The 22633-nt window shown below is 44.6% G+C and overlaps 2 protein-coding genes and 1 pseudogene across 6 annotated transcripts in view; 2 read left to right on the top strand and 1 right to left on the bottom strand.

The window, feature by feature from the left end:
- The window catches only part of ITSN2 (intersectin 2), a 166079-nt gene extending 146955 nt beyond the window's left edge, over positions 1-19124 (top strand). For all 5 annotated transcript variants that reach the window (XM_061168747.1, XM_061168748.1, XM_061168744.1 and 2 more), the window contains exons 32-39: positions 10468-10566; positions 12211-12378; positions 12783-12998; positions 13567-13688; positions 14415-14497; positions 17123-17206; positions 17656-17829; positions 18346-19124. In XM_061168747.1, coding sequence (XP_061024730.1) covers positions 10468-10566; positions 12211-12378; positions 12783-12998; positions 13567-13688; positions 14415-14497; positions 17123-17206; positions 17656-17829; positions 18346-18503 — 1104 coding nt within the window. In that variant the 3' untranslated portion in view covers positions 18504-19124. The remainder of the gene's footprint in view (positions 1-10467; positions 10567-12210; positions 12379-12782; positions 12999-13566; positions 13689-14414; positions 14498-17122; positions 17207-17655; positions 17830-18345) is intronic.
- On the top strand, positions 3061-4650 carry LOC133105337 (importin subunit alpha-1-like; annotated as a pseudogene).
- LOC133074779 (protein FAM228B) overlaps positions 11212-22633 on the bottom strand; it is a 64895-nt gene continuing 53473 nt past the window's right edge. Inside the window, exons 9-10 of the mRNA XM_061168752.1 lie at positions 20988-21381; positions 11212-14464 (exon numbers count right to left, since the gene is read on the bottom strand). Coding sequence (XP_061024735.1) covers positions 21208-21381 — 174 coding nt within the window. The 3' untranslated portion in view covers positions 11212-14464; positions 20988-21207. The remainder of the gene's footprint in view (positions 14465-20987; positions 21382-22633) is intronic.

The raw sequence follows: 22633 nt of genomic DNA, 5'->3' as shown, positions 1-22633 counted from the left end.
GTACTTTATGGGAAAATGCATAATTTTAATATTTTTATTATCAGAAAAGAATGGAAAAATAAGCATAAAATATAAGATATATAGGCAAAGGATAAAATTCTAAGAGGAAAATAGAGGAAGTAATAAAGATAAAAGCACGAATGATATCAGTATGTCTGCAAACAGGTACAGTGAAAAGAACTGATAAAATATAACTCCGCTAAATCTAATAGAAAAAGAGAAAAAAAAACACAAATAAAAACAAGAATAGATACAAAGTTATTTCTTAAAAGTGTATGTAATTCAAAATATATGCTAATAAATCTGAAAACATTAACAAAACTTATAGTTTTCTATTAAAGTTTGAAAACTGGTTCAATAAGAATAGAAAATCTAGAGAGAGTCAGGCTCGTGCCATCTTGCCCCCACCATCTGCGCCCAGCCACCCTTTCCCTTTAGACACTCTCAGCCCCCCACCCGCCCCTTTCCAAGCATGTCCTGGGCCACCGCCGCAGAAACCGCACCATCTCTACCCACACATTCTCCATGCGGGACATGCAGCCAGGTCTACAAGTATTCTTAGAGCAGAGATGAGCTATCTGGAATAAAGCCAGCAAGTGACCTGTCCATTTAAGCCACAGATGAATAATACTGCAGCCAGCCCAATGTCTACTGCCACTCCAAGTAGTGGAAGAAGTACAGGAAAGTCTATAAGCTTTGCAGCAGAATTGCAGAGTATGATGTTTTTGCTTACAGATTAAAGACTTGAACATAGACCTGAAACCATAAAACTCCTTTAAGAAAGCATAGGTGGTTTTTTCATTGAGATCTTCGTCTCAACGCTAAAACCCAGCTCCACTCAACAGCCAGCAAGCTCCAGTGCTGGACGCCCCATGCCAAACAACTAGCAAGACAGGAACACAGCCCCACCCATTAGCAGAGAGGCTGCCTAAAATCATTCTAAGTTCACAGACACCGCAAAACACACTGCCACATGCAGCCCCACCCACCAGAAAGACAAGATTCAGGCCCACCCACCAGAACACAGGCACCAGTCCCCTCCATCAGGAAGCCTACACAAGCCACTGACCCAACCTCACCCACTGGGGGCAGACATCAAAAACAACAAGAACAACGAACCTGCAGCCTGTGAAAAGGAGACCCTAAAGGGGTCATAAGTTACACAAAATGAGAAGCCAGAGAAATATGCAGCAGATGAAGGAGCAAGGTAAAAACCCACCAGACCAAACAAATGAAGAGGAAATAGTCTACCTGAAAAAGAATTCAGGGTAATGATAGTAAAGATGATCCAAAATCTTGGAAATAGAATGGAGAAAATACAAGAAACGTTTAACAAGGACCTAGGAGAACTAAAGAGCAAACAAACAATGATGAACAACACAATAAGTGAAATTAAAAATTCTCTAGAAGGAATCAGTAGCTGAATAACTGAGGCAGAAGAACAGATAAGGGACCTGGAAGATAAAATAGTGGAAATAACTACCGCAGAGCAGAATAAAGAAAAAAGAATGAAAAGAATTGAGGACAGTCTCAGAGACCTCTGGGACAACATTAAACGCACCAACATTCAAATTATAGGGGTCCCAGAAGAAGAGGAGAAAAAGAAAGAGTCTGAGAAAATATTTGAAGAGATTATAGTCAAAAACTTCCCTAACATGGGAAAGGAAATAGTCAAGTCCAGGAAGTGCAGAGAGTCCCATACAGGATAAATCCAAGGAGAAACATACCAAGACACATATTAATCAAACTATCAAAACTTAAATACAAAGAAAAAATATTAAAAGCAGCAAGGGAAAAGCAACAAATAACATACAAGGGAATCCCCATAAGGTTAACAGCTGATCTTTCAGCAGAAACTCTGCAAGCCAGAAGGGAGCGGCAGGACATATTTAAAGTGATGAAAGGGAAAAACCTACAACCAAGATTACTCTACCCAGTAAGGATCTCATTCAGATTCGACGGAGAAATTAAAACCTTTACAGACAAGCAAAAGTTAAGAGAATTCGGCACCACCAAACCAGATTTACAACAAATGCTAAAGGAACTTCTCTAGGGAGGAAACACAAGGGAAGGAAAAGACCTACAAAAACAAACCCAAAACAATTAAGAAAATGGTAATAGGAACATACATATCGATAATGATGTTAAATGTAAATGGATTAAATGCTCCAACCAAAAGACGTAAACTGGCTGAATGGATACAAAAACAAGACCCATATATATGCTGTCTACAAGAGACCCACTTCAGACCTAGGGATGCGTACAGACTGAAAGTGATGGGATGGAAAAAGATATTCCATGCAAATGGAAATCAAAAGAAAGCTGGAGTAGCAGTGCTCATATCAGATAAAATAGACTTTAAAATAAAAACTATTACAAGAGACAAAGAAGGACACTACATAATGATCAAGGGATCAATCCAAGAAGAAGATTTAACAATTGTAAATATTTATGCACCCAACATAGGAGCACCTCAATACATAAGGCAAATGCTAACAGCCATAAAAGGGGAAATCGACAGTAACACAATAATAGTAGGGGACTTTAACACCCCACTTTCACCAATGGACAGATCATCCAAAATGAAAATAAATAAGGAAACACAAAGTTTAAATGACACATTAGACAAGATGGACTTAATTGATATTTATAGGACATTCTATCCAAAAACAACAGAATACACTTTCTTCTCAAGTGCTCATGGAACATTCTCCAGGATAGATCATATCTTGGGTCACAAATCAAGCCTTGGTAAATTTAAGAAAATTGAAATTGTATCAAGTATCTTTTCCAACCACAACGCTATGAGACTAGATATCAATTACAGGGGAAAAAAACTGTAAAAAATACAAACACATGGAGGCTAAACAATACACTACTAAATAACCAAGAGATCACTGAAGAAATCAAAGAGGAAATCAAAAACTACCTAGAGACACCGTCCTCAGGCTGACCGTGGTGGACATTTTGAGGGCAGCTGATCCTCAGCCTGTGCGCCCCACACCACTTCCTGTGGAAGCTTGAGCCAGCTGTGTAGCTCTCTCCCTTTGTCTCATAACCATGTCCACCAATGAGAATGCTAATTCACCAGCTGCCCGCCTTAACAGATTCAGGAACAAGGGGAAAGACAGTACAGAAATGAGGCAGCACTGAATAGAGGTTAATGTGGCGTTCCGGAAAGCTAAGAAGGATGACCAGATGCTGAAAAGGAGAAATGTCAGCTCTTTTCCAGATGATGCTGCTTCTCCACTGCAGGAAAACCACAACAACCAGGGCACTGTAAATTGGTCTGTTGATGACATTGTCAAAGGCATAAATAGCAACAATTTGGAAAGCCAGCTCCAAGCTACTCAAGCTGCTAGGAAACTGCTTTCTAGGGAAAAACAGCCCCCCATAGACAGCATAATCTGGGCTGGTTTGATGCCAAAACTGTGTCCTTCTTGGGCAGAACTGACTGTAGTCCCATTCAGTTTGAATCTGCTTGGGCCCTCACTAACATTGCTTCCGGGACATCAAAACAGACCAAGGCTGTGGTAGATGGAGGTGCTATCCCGGCATTCATTTCTCTGTTGGCATCTCCCCATGCTCACATCAGTGAACAAGCTGTATGGGCTCTAGGAAACATTGCAGGTGATGGCTCAGTTTTCCGAGACTTGGTTATCAAGTATGGTGCAGTTGACCCGCTGTTGGCACTTTTGGCGGTTCCTGATACGTCATCTTTAGCATGTGGTTACTTACGTAATCTTACCTGGACACTTTCAAATCTTTGTCACAACAAGAATCCCGCACCCCTCCTTAGACGCTGTTGAGCAAATTCTTCCTACTTTAGTTTGTCTTCTGCATCACGATGATCCAGAAGTTTTAGCTGATACCTGCTGGGCTATTTCCTACCTTACCAATGGTCCAAATGAATGGATTGAAATGGTTGTGAAAACTGGGGTTGTACCCCAACTTGTGAAGCTTTTAGGAGCTACTGGATTGCCAGTTGTGATTCCCATGCTAAGAGCCATAGGGAATATTGTCACTGGGACAGATGAACAGACTCAGGTTGTAATGGATGCAGGAGCACTTGCCATCTTTCCCAGCCTGCTAACAAACTCCAAAACTAATATTCAGAAGGAAGCTACGTGGACAATGTCAAACATCACGGCTGGCAGCCAGGACAAGATATAACAAGTCATAAATCATGGATTAGTCCCATTCCTTGTTGGCGTTCTCTCTAAGGCAGACTTTAAGACACAAAAGGAAGCTGTATGGGCTGTGACCAACTATACAAGTGGTGGAACAGTTGAGCAGATCGTATACCTTGTTCATTGTGGCATAATAGAACCATTGATGAACCTCCTAACTGCAAAAGACACCAAAATTATTCTGGTTATTCTGGCTGCCATTTCAGATATCTTTCAGGCTGCTGAGAAACTAGGGGAAACTGAGAAACTTAGTATAATGATTGAAGAATGTGGAGGTTTGGACAAAATTGAAGCTCTACAAAACCATGAAAATGAGTCTGTGTACAAAGCTTCATTAAACTTGATTGAGAAGTATTTCTCTGTGGAAGAAGAGGAAGATCAAAATGTTGTGCCGGAAACTACCTCTGAAGGGTATACATTCCAAGTTCAGGATGGCACTGCGGGGACCTTCAGCTTTTAGATTGTACCTCTGAGGCATAAAGTTGTTTGTTGTGTACTATGTTTGGTAGAAGTTTGTCTTACTGTTTCTATACTAAGAACTCTTTTTACATGTGGTTTGTTATTGTAGCACTTTTTACAAAGAAACTATACTTGAACAGTTCCAAACTGTGCATACTGTATGAAGCTTCTCTCAATGGGTTTCTTATTTCTATGTGGAATTTCATATCTTGCAGTATCCTGTAAATAAAGATTAAATTCCACCCTTTTCTTTACTTCAAAAAAAAAAAATTACCTAGAAACAAGTGACAGTGAGAACTCGATGACCCAAAACCTATGGGATGCAGCAAAAGCAGTTCTAAGAGGGAAGTTTATAGCAATACAATCCTACCTCAAGAAAAAAGAAAAATCTCAAATAAACAACCTAACCTTACACCTAAAGCAATTAGAGAAAAGAAGAACAACAACAACAAAAAAAACCCCAAAGTTAGCAGAAGGAAAGAAATCGTAAAGCTCAGATCAGAAATCAGTGAAAAAGAAATGAAGGAAACAGTAGCAAATATCAATAAAACTAAAAGCTGGTTCTTTGGGAAGATAAACAAAATTGATAAACCATTAGCCAGACTCATCAAGAAAAAAAGGGAGAAGACTCAAATCAACAGAATTGGAAATGAAAAAGAAGTAACAACTGACATTGCAGAAATACAAAGGATCATGAGAGATTACTACAAGCAACTCTATGCCAGTAAAATGGACAACCTGGAAGAAATGGACAAATTCTTAGAAAAGCACAACCTTCCGAGACTGAACCAGGAAGAAATAGAAAATATAAACAGACCAATCACAAGCACTGAAATTGAAACTGTGATTAAAAATCTTCCAACAAACAAAAGCCCAGGACCAGTTGGCTTCACAGGGGAATTCTATCAAACATTTAGAGAAGAGCTAACACCTATCCTTCTCAAACTCTTCCAAAATATAGCAGAGGGAAGAACACTCCCAAACTCATTCTATGAGGCCACCATCACCCTGATACCAAAAACAGACAAAGATGTCACACACACAAAAAAAAACTACAGGCCAATATCACTGATAAACATAGATGCAAAAATCCTCAACAAAATACTAGCAAACAGAATCCAACAGCACATTAAAAGGATCATACACCATGATCAAGTGGGGTTTATCCCAGGAATGCAAGGATTCTTCAATATATGCAAATCAATCATTGTGATACATCATATTCACAAATTGAAGGATAAAAACCATATGGTAATCTCAATAGACGCAGAAAAGCTTTCAACAAAATTCAACACCCATTTATGATAAAAATTCTCCAGAAAGTAGGCATAGAGGCAACCTACCTCAACATAATAAAAGCCATATATGACAGACCCACAGCCAACATTGTTCTCAATGATGAAAAACTGAAACCATTTCCTCTAAGATCAGGAACAAGACAAGGTTGCCCACCCTCACCACTATTATTCAACATAGTTTTGGAAGTTTTAGCCACAGCAATCAGAGAAGAAAAAGAAATAAAAGGAATCCAAATCGGAAAAGAAGAAGTAAAGCTGTCACTGTTTGCAGATGACATGATACTATACATAGAGAATCCTAAAGATGCTACCAGAAAACTACTAGAGCTAATCAATGAATTTGGTAAAGTAGCAGGATACAAAATTAATGCACAGAAATCTCTTGCATTCCTATACACTAATGATGAAAAATCTGAAAGAGAAATTAAGGAAACACTCCCATTTACCATTGCAACAAAAAGAATAAAATACCTAGGAATAAACCTACCTAGGGAGACAAAAGACCTGTATGCAGAAAACTATAAGACACTGATGAAAGAAATTAAAGATGATACCAACAGATGGAGAGATATACCATGTTCTTGGACTGGAAGAATCAATATTGTGAAAATGACTATACTACCCAAAGCAATCTACAGATTCAAGGCAATCCCTATCAAATTACCAATGGCATTTTTCACAGAACTAGAACAAAAAATTTCACGATTTGTATGGAAACACAAAAGACCCCGAATAGTCAAAGCAATCTTGAGAAAGAAAAACGCAGCTGGAGGAATCAGGCTCTCTGACTTCAGACTATACTACAAAGCTACAGTAATCAAGACACTATGGTACTGGCACAAAAACAGAAATATAGATTAATGGAACAGGATAGAAAGCCCAGAGATAAACCCACGCACATATGGTCACCTTACCTTTGATAAAGGAGGCAAGAATATACAATGGAAAAAAGACAGCCTCTTCAATAAGTGGTGCTGGAAAAACTGGACAGCTCCATGTAAAAGAATGAAATTAGAACACTTCCTAACACCAAACACAAAAATAAACTCAAAATGGATTAAAGGCCTAAATGTAAGGCTAAACACTATAAAACTCTTAGAGGAAAACAGGCAGAGCACTCTATGACATAAATCACAGCAAGATCCTTTTTGACCCGCCTCCTAGAGAAATGGAAATAAAAATAAATGAGACCTAATGAAATTTAAAAGCTTTTGCACAGCAAAGGAAACCACAAACAAGACGAAAAGACAACCCTCAGAATGGGAGAAAATATTTGCAAACAAAGCAACTGACAAAGGATTAATCTCCAAAATATACAAGCAGCTCATGCAGCTCAATATCAAAAAAACAAACAACCCAATCCAAAAACGGGCAGAAGACCTAAAGAGACATTTCTCCAAAGAAGATATACAGATTGCCAACAAACACATGAAAGGATGCTCAACATCACTAATCATTAGAGAAATGCAAATCAAAGCTACAATGAGATATCACCTCACACCAGTCAGAATGGCCATCATCAAAAAATCTACAAACAATAAATGCTGGAGAGGGTGTGGAGAAAAGGGAACCCTCTTGCACTGTTGGTGGGAATGTAAATTGATACAGCCACTATGGAGAACAGTATGGAGGTTCCTTAAAAAACTAAAAACAGAAAAAAAACTAAAAACAGAATTACCATATGACCCAGCAATCCCACTACTGGGCATATACCCTGAGAAAACCATAATTCAGAAAGACAATGTCTATTGTGCAGCACTATTTACAATAGCCAGGACATGGAAGCAACCTAAGTGTCCATCAACAGATGAATGGATAAAGAAGATGTGGTACATATATACAATGGAATATTACTCAGCCATAAAAAAAATGCAGTTGAGCTATTTGTGGTGAGATGGATGGACCTAGAGTCTGTCATACAGAGTGAAGTAAGTCAGAAAAACAAATACCGTATGCTAACACATAATATGAAATCTACAAAAACAAAAATGGTGCTGATGAACCTAGGGGCAGGACAGGAATAAAGACACAGATGTAGAGAATGTACTTGAGGACGTGGGAAGGGGAAGGGAAGCTGGGACGAAGTGAGTGGCATGGACATATATACACTACCAAATGTAAAATAGATAGCTAGTGGGAAGCAGCTGCATAGCACAGGGAGATCAGCTCGGTGCTCTGTGACCACCTAGAGGGCTGGGATAGGGAGGGTGGGAGGGAGACACAAGAGGGAGGAGATATGGGGATATATGTATACATATAGCTGATTCACTTTGTTATACAGCAGAAACTAACACAACATTTTAAAGTTAACTACACTCCAATAAAGGTGTTTAAAAAAAGAATAGAAAATCTGAAGATAATATTAAACAAGGGAAAAAATTGAGTAACCTACCCCAAAAGAGGAGCTAGTTTCACTTGATGGATTTAATGGTGAATTCTTTACAACAATAAATGAATAGATTATTCCATTTTATATAAACTGTTACAGATCCCAGAAAAAAATAGAAAGCCTACCTAATTCATTATATAAGACAAAAGTGACTCTAACCCCAAGGCCTGTTTTTGTGTTTAATTACAAAAATGAAAAAAAAGTTATAACTGAATATCTTTTATAAATATAGTTGTTAAAATCTTAATTAAAATAACAGTGAATAAAATTAAGCATTACATGAAAAGAAGAGTCTGTCATAACCAAATAGGATCAATTCCAGGAGGCAACACAGTTTCATGCTCAGAACAAGACAGCCTTCAGAACTGGACTGCTCGGGCTGAAATTCCAGCCCCATCATGGTCCACTGTGTGACCAGGACAAGTTTCTTAACATTTGATGCCTTAAGTCCCCTCATCTCTCACCTGGAGATAATCAGATAATACTTTTAAAGTACTTTAGCACAGAGACCAGCACATAGTAAGCATTCAATAAATGCTAATTTTATTTATTTATCTTATGATGATCTCAGGGATGTAAAAATGGTTCAGTATAAGGCACTGAGGACAGAACCCTTCAATTGGTGGGAGGCAAGGTGTTGCCTAAAAATGAACTAGAAGAAACATAGAAAGAAACCAAGATCACAGAAACAAACATTAATCAGAATAATTAGATAAATGTGGAATTATGAGTATATGTGAATGTTTTAAAATAATAGTAGTATTAAATATAGGACATTTACCTTCTAAAGCATAGTAAAAGATTTAAATTTTTTTCAAATAGTGATAAAAATAGGAATTAAAAAAATAGGATGTAAATAGGACATCAGTGTCACCACAATTGTAACAATAGCAAAAATAAAAAGTGTTTAGTCTCATAATGAAAGGCGTGGTGTTGATTACATTAAAAAGCAGATCTAACAAGCTGTGTTTTAAAATGTTACTTTTTAAAAAGACTCAGAAAATACAGAAATAAATAACCATGAAGATGCTTATCTTAGGAACATATATATATCCAAAAACAAAAGGAGGGGGTAATTTTAATATCCCATAGTGGGAAATGATTAGGTAAATTATAGTAAATGTATTATTTTTCAGTCATTAAAATGATCATACTAGAGTACTAGCTACTCTGTTAGGTCCTGTACTAGTCCTAGGAGTAGAAGCAAATAAATGTGGTCCTTGGCATCCTGGAGTTAACAGTCTGGGTGGGAGTTATGGAGACACCTCATATGTGATGCCTCTACCTGTGTTACCCAGTCCAGATGTGGCATGATGATAAAGGAAGCCTTGGGGGCTTGAGAAGGATCACTGAAAAGGAGGGGAGGCGTGAAGAAGGGGAGAGCCTGGACTGGAGGAGGCTAATCTGAGTCTTCAGAGATGAATATGAATTAGCCAAGTGAAGGAAGAGCAGAAGGGACATTGTGAGCCTGGCTCATAGCAGGTGCTCAGTAAATGTATTGTTATGAATGAAGCAGGGTGATGAGCAGGCAGAGATGGGGGAGATCAAGAGCTACTTAGAAGACAGACTGGCATCAATGGTAACTCCTAGGTATGTGTGGGGGAAGGTGAGTGGGTAAAGAATGGTGCTACCAACTCTGGAAGGAATAGGGGTAGAAGAGGATGCTTTTATGAGGGAAGACGAGGACTTCACTTGGGGGTATGTTGGGGTATTGAGGTGCCTTTGGGACATCCAGGTGAGATGGAGAGTAATTTGGCAAGTGTAGAGCTCCACAGCTGGTCTGGGTCACACTGTGGGGCTCAATCGTGTGGGATCTTGGGCAGAGGAGAGGAAAGGAGTGAGGAAGACTGAGAGGGTCAGTGGGCTGGGAAGACAGTCTGGTTCCGGAAGCAATGGGAGGGAGGGATCGCACAGGCTGTCAAACTCACGTAAGAAAGAACTGAAAGCATCCGCTGGCTTTGGCACATGAGGTGGGATATTCCTGCTGTTAACCTGATACGTATCATTTTGGATCCTGAGTTTTTAAAAGAAGTTAGAAATCTAAAAGGTGGTCAAAGTCAGGAGAATAGCCAATGTTTCCTTGTTTTCCTTAGGCTATGATTTCCTCATAAGCCTCTCAATTATTTTGCAGAAGCTGGCATCTGACCCTCGATGTAAAGGAATGCCCCTTTCCAGCTTTCTGCTGAAGCCCATGCAGAGGATCACCCGCTACCCCCTCCTCATCAGAAGTGTGAGTGCCCGGCTGGGAGAAGCAGGACCCTTTGAGGTTCACAGAGGCTGATAGTCAGGGAGCCTCCAAATACACCAGCCACCCACCCCATGGTCCTACTCCACTGTCTGATGGACCAGGCACCGTGTGTGTGTGTGTGTGCGCGCACGCGCCCATGGACACACATGCAGTCTGAAGGGATAAATCCTTGAAGTGGGCAAATAAAAGAGGTATCCAGGGTCATTTGGGTTACCTGTCCTCCCCCTTCCCAGGAAGCTCCCTGGCCTCTCGGGGTCATGAATGTATGTTGTCTAGGCAGGGCAACGGCCTCTAGGTCTCCAGCTGTGGAAGGAGTCCACAGTTAGTATGACCTTGGGGTCCAGTCTTCCTGCTGAGATCTGAATTCATCTACCAGCTGAATGTGTAGCCTAGACGTCCCAGCAGTCTCCACTCAGTGTCCTAGACAGCTCATTGTCCCCTGGCTGTACCCTACCTCAGCTGGCTGACTACACAGTCCCTCTAGAATTCCACTCATCTTTCTGAGACAAACAGTGTTGGCCTCTCGAGCTGATATGCCTTCTAAGGGGAAGGCAGACTTTCAAAGTATTATTCCACAGGTAATCATTGAGGTAATTTTAATCATCTTACAAAGAAAAACAGTAGAAATAATATAAGACTGTTGCTTTTATTGACGATGCCTTGATCTCTGGTCTGTAAGCCATGTTAACTCAATATAGACCTTATGTTACAGAGCTAATGTCACAGTTCTGATACCAAATGGACCCGTTAATACACATTAATCCACAGTCCCTTACCTGAAATATTTGGGGCCAGATGTGTTTCAGAATTCAGAATGTAATTCAAATGCTGTATATTACATGACACCCCAACAAAGCCTGGGCAGCACCGATAAGCAACACATTAATAGTTCTACAGTGAAATTCATGAATAATCACTATAAGTAGACTTAAAAAGTACATCTCTTCAGTTTAGGTCAAGTTTTGCCACTAAATGAGTAATGAAAAAAGCTTTAGGCTTTCAGAGCTTTTTCACATTTTGGAACTGTAAATGAAGCACAGGAGTCGTCTACTGATGGGCCCGCTAATTTCCAGAGGGACCACACAAATTTGCATCCTCTATCCCTTTACCTTTGGAACATTAGTGTGAAGTCACTTTCCAATGAAATGAATGCATTTTCCTACATGCTGACAACATGGTTTTATTGTGTTTTTTCCGTGGCAGGGGATTCATTGCTTTCAGCAGATTTCTCAGAAGGATCAATGACCCCAAAAATATAATGAAATGTTGCTATTCAGCAAGTTAACATACTTCTCAAAGGTGCAGCCAGTTTATACTGGAGGGTTCACCCTAAAGGCACATGGCTTAAGTTACTAGGGGAAGTAGGGAGGCACCCTTACACATACAGCCTATCCCCAGACCCAGCTAGAGAGCCACCAGAGACCCACAGGGCACTTGGTCCACGTAGCGCTTGGCCCACCCTCTTGTCACTGAGTCACCTGTCTCCCCGAGAACTCAGGGGCCCTGAGCCTCTCAAGGGTAAACGACTGTCTCGCCCACTATTGTATTTCCAGCGCCCAGCACCCAGCTGGCAGGGCAGGTGGAAGACGTAAGACATCCCACATGACGCAGCCCCCTCTCTTCCAGATTCTGGAGAACACCCCAGAAAATCACGTAGACCACTCCTCTCTGAAGCTGGCCCTCGAGCGGGCAGAGGAGCTCTGCTCGCAAGTTAATGAAGGAGTTCGGGAGAAGGAAAATTCAGACCGACTGGAGTGGATCCAGACTCACGTGCAGTGTGAAGGTCTCGCGGAGGTGAGGCCTGTGGGGCTGAGCTGGGTGCCGCCAGGCAGGCTCTGGGTGGGGAACCAGGTTCGTGCCTTCCCCTAGTGTAGACAGTCTACGCCTCCGCTCAGCCCATGCAGACTCACCATCCTGCCCATTCTTGGGTTGTCATCCTCCTTTCTCATAAAGACAGGTGTTTTGAGTTCTTTGAATTCAGCCGGTAGAATCAGTATTCTGTGGTTTTGTAAGTAATTATTTTCACTGTGCCAGTTTGAACTTTGAAGAGAAATAAATGTAAGGATCTTTTGTGTAAAAGTGAATGATTACAGCCACATTCCCACCTAGAAGGGTCTACCACACCTCCCTCAGGTCCAGGGCACTGGCCTCGCCAGGGGTGCTGGGAGTTACAAAGTGACAGTTTCTTTCTCTTTAAGCAACTTGTTTTCAACTCCCTCACCAACTGCCTGGGGCCCCGCAAGCTCCTGCACAGCGGAAAGCTGTACAAGACCAAGAGCAACAAGGAGCTGCACGGGTTCCTCTTCAATGACTTCCTGCTTCTCACCTACATGGTCAAGCAGTTTGCTGTTTCCTCGGGCTCGGAGAAACTTTTCAGCTCTAAGTCCAACGCTCAGTTCAAAATGTATAAAATGGTAAGTGTAACGTTCCTGGCAGTAGCATCAAGAGCACAACGAGGTGTTTCCTTTAAGGACCTCCTTCCCAGCCTGAGCCTTTCCTGTCCTCATGGGACTCTCTCCACCTGCCTCCAGACGGCTCACGCTTCCTTTGTCACTTCCCAGGGAAGAAGCCTAGTGTGGCTGGGCCTTCACTGCCCTCTGACAGCCACCAGCTGGATTCCAGCTATGGATTCCAGCTTCCCAGCAAACACGATGTGTGATCCCGCCTCCATCCACATTCAGCATCGGGTCTCTCCGTAAAACCAAGGCTGACACGAAGGGTCAAGTGTCAGTGCCTGGAGGAGAGACCCTGTCACGTGAGCTGTCACAGACACTCGGAGCTCCTGTCCCCACTTTAGTAACATCTGATCTACCCTAGATATTTACTTTCACGAAACAGAGGCAGTTTCTTTTCTCCTAAGTAAAGGACTCTGGAAGCTGGACCCCTCTACAAGGCTCTTCAGAACAGACAGTTCTCTGGACATGGGAGGGAGGAGTGTTCTGACCCATTTCACAGCCTGTGTTTTGGCCCTAATTCTTTCAGCCCATTTTCCTGAATGAAGCCTTGGTGAAACTGCCCACAGACCCTTCCAGCGATGAACCTGTCTTCCACATTTCTCACATTGACCGGGTCTACACCCTCCGGACAGACAACGTTAACGAGAGGTCAGTCCTGACCACGCGTGACCTGCCTTGGGGCCTAGGAGAAAGCCCGACCTCTCCGCCGTAAACCCACCTCCAGCCCATGCTCACGCCCTACTCATTCCCCCTCCACCACAGTCCCACTGGAAGGCCTCGGTTTAGACGTGCCAGGTTACCGCAAACGCCTCTAACACACTTCCCTGCTTCCAGCCTCTCCTCGGGATCTTCTGAAGTGGGAGAGCCAACACCTCACTTCCTACTGCAATCCCTCAGGGACAGTCTGTTCGCCTTCGCCTGCTCTCTGGGGCCGTCCCGTGCCTCTGGGTCTCAGTCCCACCCCTGCACTCCAGCTGGATTGTCTGCCCTCCCCCACTGCCCTCTGCATGGGTGCCTTCCTCCCTCCCTGCCTGGCCAGCCACGCGTCCTCTATCCTCTGGGTGTAGCTCCTCCTCCGCTGTGTGCACAGCTCTCTGTGCAATAGAACCTGTCATTTGTCGTGCTGAGCTGCCATTGCATCTTCCATCTCTGTGCGCCCAGCACCTGACAAGTGCCTGGTGCCGTCAAGAACTTTCTAGAAATTCTCAGCTTGATCCTCAATTAGCAAACAAGTCCTTCAGTTGAATTACTGTGAAGTCTATGATTGGGAACTTCTCAAAGCCAAGGTTAGCGAGCACAGAGCTCTGGGGCTCCTGGTGGACCTGTGAGACGTGTGAGAAATCTGCCCGATGGCGCTCTCTGCTTCTCCTCCAGGACGGCCTGGGTCCAGAAGATCAAGGCAGCATCTGAGCAGTACATTGACACTGAAAAGAAGAAACGGGAGAAGGCTTATCAAGGTAGTCGGGGGTGCCTGGGAGGGCTGGAACTAGCCACCAGGGGACCCTGGGCACTGGGCGGGGTCCCGGCTTCAGGGCACAGGCTGCTGCTCCTGCAGTGAGGGGATAAACAGGGACAGCCTGAAAGACCAGACTTGCCGCGAGCGAGCTCGGCAGAGCCCGCTGGCCTCCCGCAGGCGTTTCAAACCTCCTGGGGGCCTTCCTGAGCCCCCCCACTGCCCCCTACACAGACAGGGGTCATCCAGTGTGAGCCCTGGGACCTCCCTTATCTCTGTGGCAGTCTCTGTCCCTCCGCCCCACACATGCTCTTCACTCCTGTTTCCAGGAGGAGGGGTCTGTCCTTTGCATAACCAGCCCCGCCTCTGCTTGGTCCATTTTGCTCCATCAAACTTCACTTCTACGGCCTGTTTCCCCTCAGCTCATACACACTCTGCTCCTCCTCCCCCACCCAGCCTCTACCCCAGCCCTCCTCCAGGTCCAGCCAGCCTCCCTCTCCCAGCACTGGGGCCGGGACCCCACACTCAGAGCCCTTCACCCCGCTTGCTGTCCCATCACTCTGTGCGAATGGCTTGCTCACACGACATCAGTGACCACCCCCAACAACTTGGCTTGCTTTCCCCAACAGCAGGAAATTGAGGCCCCTCCCTCCCCCAGACCCCATGACACCCCTGAGGGTCCTTCTAACCATCAGATCTTCTTTCATCATCTCCTTCCTAGCTCTGCTTCCTCCCACCGTACCCCGGGAGTTCTGAGCCCCTCTCCCTAATGTCACCCCAGCTTCAGCGGTCACGGCTGGCCTGCTGTCCCTGCAGCCCCTGCTCTCCAGAAACACCTGCACCACTCCTCCCATGGGGTTAACCTCCTTCCAGAAGTAGCTCCTCCCGAGAATCTCAGTGGACGGTAGTATTGTCCTTGGGCGCACACTGGAAATGTGCTCTCTGACCACCCCCATCGCCCCCGCATCTCTAGACAGTTGCTGAGTCCCGCATGTTCTCTCCATGGTTCTCTTCCCCATTTGCATAGTCTTGTCCTCTCCTGGTGGCACAGCCCTATTAAGACCCTCCAGTCTCCCACCAGGCTATGGCACGAGGCCCTTCCCTAACCAGTCCTCCCACTTAGGTTCCTGGCTGCTGGAGTTGCAGCTCTTTATGTTTTTTTATTCAGGTTTCCCTTATTTTGTTATATACTCCTGAAAGGTATGTGTAAATTGGCTTTTGCTAATTGAATCTTACTTTAATGGTACTTTAAAGGCATGCTATTGAAAAATCAATGATTGAATCTTTTCAGAAAGCATATAATCTAATTGGTCAAAGATAAATCAAAGTTTTTCTTTATTAGTTTTGCTTAACACCATTATCTGTACATATTGTTATGCACTTTCCACGTGTTCCATTCTTTAGACATTTATTACTTACTCTGTGCCAGGCCCTGTGCTAGGCTTAACTGGGCCTACAAAATGAATATGGCCCAGCCCTGCCTTCAAGGGGAACTGAATGCAAGTGCCTGCTGGACGGGTGGGCACATACGAGGGGTAGGCCACTTCTCACAGAGAAGGTTCTACTTGCCCTGAGCTTTGAAAAGTCAGTAGCTCACCAAGCAGCTTTTCTGTTAGTTTTTAAACCCCTAAGGGCAAACCCTGCTTAACTAACTTTATAGTTACCAAGATAATCTGAGTTCACTAACTCATTTCTCTCCATATTAAAAGTGTTTCTGAGTACCTCCTTAAATAGAATAAGGTCTTAAGTAAAAGTTTATAAGCTAAAGTGTTTACATGTAATTGGAATTATGGTGAGCGGTTAAGAAAGTAGACTTTGAGGACTTCCCTGGTGGTCCAGTCCACTTCCACTGCAGGGGGCACGAGTTCAATCCCTGGTTGGGGAACTAAGATCCCACATACCACGCAGCACAGCCAAAAAAAATAATAATTAAAAATAAATTCTAAAAAAAGAACGTGGCCTTTGGTATCTGATGTTTTAAGTTTTGACTTTGCCATTTAGAAGCTCTGTGACATAAGCATGTTATAGTCATTTCTAAGACTCAGTTTTCTCATATATGACAATGGCAGTTATAAAGAGCTACCTTGTAGAGTAAATGTGCAGTTTAAATAATATAACTTATGTAAAAGTCGAGCACATGCCTAACACAAAGTAAGTATCCAATAAATGTTAGCTGCTTTTAAGTGCTGAATGAATATAATGTATGATGATGTTATTACTACTTGCTACGCAGTTGAGGGGTTAATACAAGGATGAGTAAACAATCTGTGCTCTGCCATGGCCCCTCCTGACAGAGGGGATGGACTGACACAGAAGTTCAGACCCAGCAGGCTATGGGATGCACAGAGGAGGGAAGCGATCCGGGAGGTGAGATTGGACCTGCATGTTGAAGGATGTGTAGGATGCTGATGGGCAGAGATGGTGGCGAGGTACCCTAGCAGGCGACACAGCCTGGGCAAAGTCACAGAGCAGCCAGATGCTGCCAGGCCCAGTTCAGTGGCAGGTGAGGCTGGGGAGTGCTGGCGCTGGTCAGAAAGACAGACTGTGAGTATCTACAGCTTAGCGTCATCACTGTGCTGTCTGCATTCTCAAAGAAGAAATTAACATCACTCGTCTTCCTCTTTTGTAGCTCGCTCTCAAAAGTCTTCAGGCATCGGGCGTCTGATGGTGCATGTCATTGAAGCTACAGAACTAAAAGCCTGTAAACCAAATGGTAAATGCTTCTTTCATTCAACTGGTGTGGTAACTACCCTGCTCTTTGCTGATGACTCTTCTGAACATTGAATAATGGGACACTTTTAAAAAGTCAGTATTTCCAGTGCCACTAAAATGGTTATTGGACCAATATTATTATCACTCTAGTTTCCCAGTAAATACCGATGCCTCCTTCCTCAGTGCTTCTGAGTGGAGAAAGCAGGAAGCAAGCTGCACTGACACATGCTCATGGAGAGCAGCCCTGGCGTTCGAGCCCACACAGTCAGTCCCTCCCCAGGTTTATGATGCTGTCAGCACTGGGAACAGAGACCACAAGGCAGATGCAGACCCTCAGGCAGTGACCCCTGCGGCCATGGTCGATAGAGAAACATCTGTTTAGAGCCTGCTTCTGCTCAAAGGAGGCCCTATTGTCACATGCCACATGTATATTGGTTTGTTTTTGTTCAGGAAAGAGCAATCCATACTGTGAAATCAGCATGGGCTCCCAGAGCTACACCACCAGAACCCTTCAGGACACACTAAATCCCAAGTGGAATTTTAACTGCCAGTTCTTTATTAAGGATCTTTATCAGGATGTGCTTTGTCTTACCATGTTCGACAGAGACCAGTTTTCACCAGATGGTAAAGTATAACTCGGGGGGGGGGGGCGGTGGGGCGGGGATATGAAGTTTCCCCCATACTCCAGGATCTGGGGTCTGGAAGCAGGGTGCTCAGCCTTGTTTTCACCGCAAGACACCTAAGGGCAGTGACACAGGCCATGGTCCTCAGCAGCTCTCAGTGGCTGCAGTTGGGGTACCTTCTCAGGGGAAAGGGGGGTGGCCTCAGGTGTGTTTCTGGTCTTTGACCCCAGTCACCCCTGCTTACCTAATGGAAACGCTGTGTTCCTGGCACCTACTGAATGGGTGAGCCATTCCCTGACCAAGGGGGCTTGGATTCCCAGCAGTCTGAGTTTCCCTCACACAAATCCCTTGTTCTGCATGCATCCATCCATTCACAGTATTCAACAGCCATTAACCAAAAGAAGTTACTTGTTTTGAATTTGAAAGTTTTATGAATCCTGTTTCAGACACTCCTTCTGTGATAGTTTTTTAAAGTTTTTTAAAGAAGACTTTTGACTCTCACTTGTCTATTCACCAGATTTCCTGGGTCGCACTGAAGTTCCAGTGGCAAAAATTCGAACAGAACAGGAAAGCAAAGGCCCTACAACCCGCCGACTCCTGCTGCATGAGGTCCCCACCGGGGAGGTCTGGGTCCGCTTTGACCTGCAGCTTTTTGAGCAAAAAACTGTCCTGTAGGGGCCTTAGGGATCTGCTCACTAGGCTGGGGCTGGAGAAGATAGCCGGTGCTGGCGGAGCATCACGCCGCTTCATCCATCACAAGGCCACGCGTGCTGGGGCCTCTATTTTATTGCACACTAAATGGCTAGCAATCTATGCAAACATGACCTGCCCTATAAATAAACCAAACCCCATAGCACAGTGCCTTGTATTAGTGTTAACATGTTCGGCTGTGTTTAGATGCCAGGATTTCCATTTTCAGGGCTATAAAAAGTATTATGTGGAAATGAGGCATCAGACCACCAGACAGACATTACCACTTGGTTGAATGTGTCCACTGTGGGTGGTTTGGGTGATGCTGTAACCATTCCACACCACGTGACCTCCGCTGGGTCACAGCCACTCAGGAGGTGAAGGACTGGGAAGAAATGCTGCAGCCTCAGCGTGGGAACAGCCTGATGATTACGGAAATAGTGTCCACTTGTGCACTGAATAAAAACAGAACTTGATCATTTTATTCCTGATTAGATTTTATCATTCTCTGCTGAGACAATATAGTTTGAAATCTAAGGGGGAAAGCTTGATTTACTTTAAATACTGTGAACTCTAATGATGCGGAAAATATTTTTCAACGTTAATTTTCTGAAGTATAAATTATTTATGTAAATTCCTTGTTTTTGCATGTCATAGGACATGCATCTTTAAGCTTTATCATTGCCAATATGTACAGAAAGAATAAAAATATAAGTTTATGAATGTAACTTCAAAGCCTGACTGATTTACTTTCTATGTGAAAGGCTTTTAAAAGGTAATTTCAGGGGCTGCTTGTAATGAATCCAAATCTCCTTTCTGCAACAGTGAGAAAAACCAAGGACAGAATGTGGCGGGGGAGTAGTCAGGAGACCCCAGAGCCTCGTCTTGACTGACTGCCATTGACTTGCTCTGTGACTCTGGTCACTTGACCTACTGTTTCTGGGGCTTGATTTCTTTGATGGCTAGAATGGATGATCTCTGTGGGAGCTAGAGCGTTCCCTTTTGAGTGCCTCTGTTTGCCTGGCTGAGTAGACACCTCAGGGGTAGCTTAGCCATGAAGAAAATGCACAACTATTAAAGATCATCAGCAGGTCCCTCAGCCCCTCCAGCTCCAGAAGCACCTGTCTCCCTCCCCCTGCCCCCATGCTGTCAGAGACACATCCACACCTGTCAGAGCTGTTTACTCAGCCTCTGGATTTTGAAATGTGAACTCTGTCTTGAACACTGATAAAAATAAGGTCTTTCTTGCACACTAAATCCCTGGGTTAATGAGTACAACTGGGAAAAGATCTGCCTTTTGGAAGGAATCACACAGGCTGCAGAAGCCCTGATTTCTCAGGGAGCAGGTGTTCTCTAACAGCTAGAAGGAAGGATTCAAATGTCCCCCCACCATAGCCCCTGTTTCTGCCTAAACATAATCACTGGACAAAGAAAAACTGGAAAACAATTCAGAATATTCAAGGAAAAAAAATTCATCATTCCAGGTATTGACCCTGGGCACTGATGGGCTAAAACACAGACCTAAAAGAAATATGCCCCAGTGTCAAAGGAAGAGACACTCAATATCTGAACCCAGACAACTAAGAATGTTGCTCAATTTAGGGAAAGTCTGGCTGCTCAGGCTCAGGCTCAGCCGCACTGAGCAAAGCAAACTGCTGATCTTCTACAGGTTTCTGAGACTCGAGCTGTGTTGGTTATGGAGGCAGCTGTGGGCTGATGTTCACAAGTCTGCCTCTGACCAGCTGACTTTCAAAGCATACAGCTGCCACTGATGGGTCAGGCTTAAAACCAGTCCTGGGGTTACCTGTGACAATAGCTATAGGATAATCCTTTCCTGGGACTGTGGGACTTCCTCACTGGGATGAACTGTGGCTAGTGCCATGTCTCCATGTCTAGATATGTTAGCGTTCTTGTGGGACTTAGGACAGAGGAGACTGCAAGAGGTGAGTCAGACAACTATGAAGTTACAGAGGATAGTTAATGGCAGTACTTCCAGCAACTCCAGTCACCCCCTTTGATGGAGGAACATGGCACTGCTCCTTAAGAAATCACATTCTCTCCTGACAAAAACGGGAGCCTGATTTCTTAAGGGCGAGGAAGGGACTACCTTACACTACCTACCCCTCCGGGGGAAGGACTGAGTGGCTGGAGGAGGGCCCAGCCGGCCCCTCCTGTGCTCTTCAGGATCAGGGTGCCCAGGTGGGCAAGCGGGACAGCTCCACCCTCTGAAAGGGGACCCAAATTCTGAGCAGTCTAACATCACAAAGTCCGAGTGGCTTCGAGGAGAGCGTGCGCCCTGGTGAATGACCGTGTGCTTTGGCACCAGAGGGACTGGACATGGGATAGAAAACACCGCCACTTTCAAACCGTGCAGCTGACCTGGAGCAAGTTACCAAACCTCTGAGCTTTGTGTAATGGGAGGTGATAATACTACCTTGCTGGGAAATTTTTTAAATGAATACACAGTACCTCACGCAGTTCCTGATTCACAAGGAGAGCTCAATAAACAGTAACTTATTATTTGGATATTCCTCAATTTAGGGAAAGTCTGGCTGGTCAGGCTGAGCTGCACTGAGCAAAGCAAACTGCTGATCTTCTACTTTCTATTTCTTTCTTCTGTTTTTCCACTTCTGGAGAGAAAAAATGTTGGCAGCGTTTTAACTGTTGTAGAGACACTGCAAAGTAAAGGTCAGCAAAGCTTTGTTACAAACAGCCCCTTATGGGGCGCAGTTCCGGGGGTGGCCAGGTGCTGCCCTAGGACCTCTGCTGTCATCACTCTTCCTTCCACGGGCTGTGACCCCTGCCTCTGCTGGCCTTCCCCAGCCGCCCAGGATCTGGGTCTGGGCCGTCTGGTTCCTAAAACCTGTTGAAAGAAGAGCTGAGTGTAGGGTGGGGAAGAGGGGCTCACGGGACAGGGAGGAACTTCCCGGCTGATTCCAACTGACACTCATCTTCCAGGCAGCTTCCCAGCCAGCCCTCCCCTCACCTTAGCCTCACTCTATCTGGGGTCTGCACCTCTCAGACAGGGCTTCCTGTGTCTCTGGACTCCACACAGCACTAACTTTCTGTGGTGTGGCAGAGATGACCAGCTGTCCATGAGACGCCAGCTCTCCCTGCCACTGTGCTCTGGGCAGCAGGGACTACTCTTCCCAGCACCCCCTACCCCCTGCAGTTAGGGGCCGCCTTGTGACTTGGTCCTGGGGGCCCACCTACACCCCCAGGGCAGACCTCCTCCATGACCTCTTCCCTTTTCAGGTTGACAGGAATGAGTTCCTGGGGCAAGCTTGGCAGCCAAGTGCTGAAGATGAGAAATGTTCCTTCAGCCAGGCGCCCGAAAGACTGCATGAAAGAGGGACGGCCTGCCAACCTGCTGACCCACCGGCTCTGGTACGGGAGCAAAAAATAAACTTCCAGTGTACGTAACCCACACTCCACTTTTTGATCTCTTGGGAGCAACAGTTAGGCTGCCCTACCGTAAGGGCCTGGCTGACCACAGTCACGTTCAAACCTGACTGAGGGGCTGGCTCCCCGTGCTCTCAGATAGAATTACGCTCAGAGGTAACTTACCACATAAGAGGCATCCGTTTCTCTCTGGACAGACAGGAGAACAACGGGATTGGGTAGGAGTTGGGTCACAAAATACCTGTCTAACAAGGTTTTCAAGCTAGAGAGAAGGACAGCCCCCCGTGCTTTGTGTGTGGTGGAGGGATGGAGCCAGGCTGGTGAGTGAAAGGAGAGACGCAAAAATCTACAGTTCGCTCAGAACGGCAGGAACCCACTACCTACCAAGTGCCCGAAGCCTTCCCTGGAAGCATCCTAACCCTCAGGCTTTAGGGTACAGGGTGTGGGAGAGAGGATGGAAGGGGAAATAGACCGTGAGCTGTCAGCTGTGCCAACCGGGGTGTGAGCTCTGGGTAGGAAATCTGTGCATGGAAATTTCCTTCATGTAAAGGCCTTTCATATATATAAACTATCATTTTGCCCTAATTTTTTTTTTAGTATAAATTTCATTTCAAAACATTCCCACCTACTGTGACCAAACTATGGAGAACAAAATTTTTGGTCTGGTTTGGATGTAATAAGCAGTAAATGGTAGGAAAATGGCAGGAGAGCAA

This window comes from Eubalaena glacialis, chromosome 14 (genome assembly GCF_028564815.1).
Source record: "Eubalaena glacialis isolate mEubGla1 chromosome 14, mEubGla1.1.hap2.+ XY, whole genome shotgun sequence".
Classification (NCBI taxonomy): Eukaryota; Metazoa; Chordata; class Mammalia; order Artiodactyla; family Balaenidae; genus Eubalaena; species Eubalaena glacialis.
The sequence above is the reverse complement of the archived record's forward strand: the minus strand, read 5'-3'. Positions and strand labels throughout refer to the sequence as shown.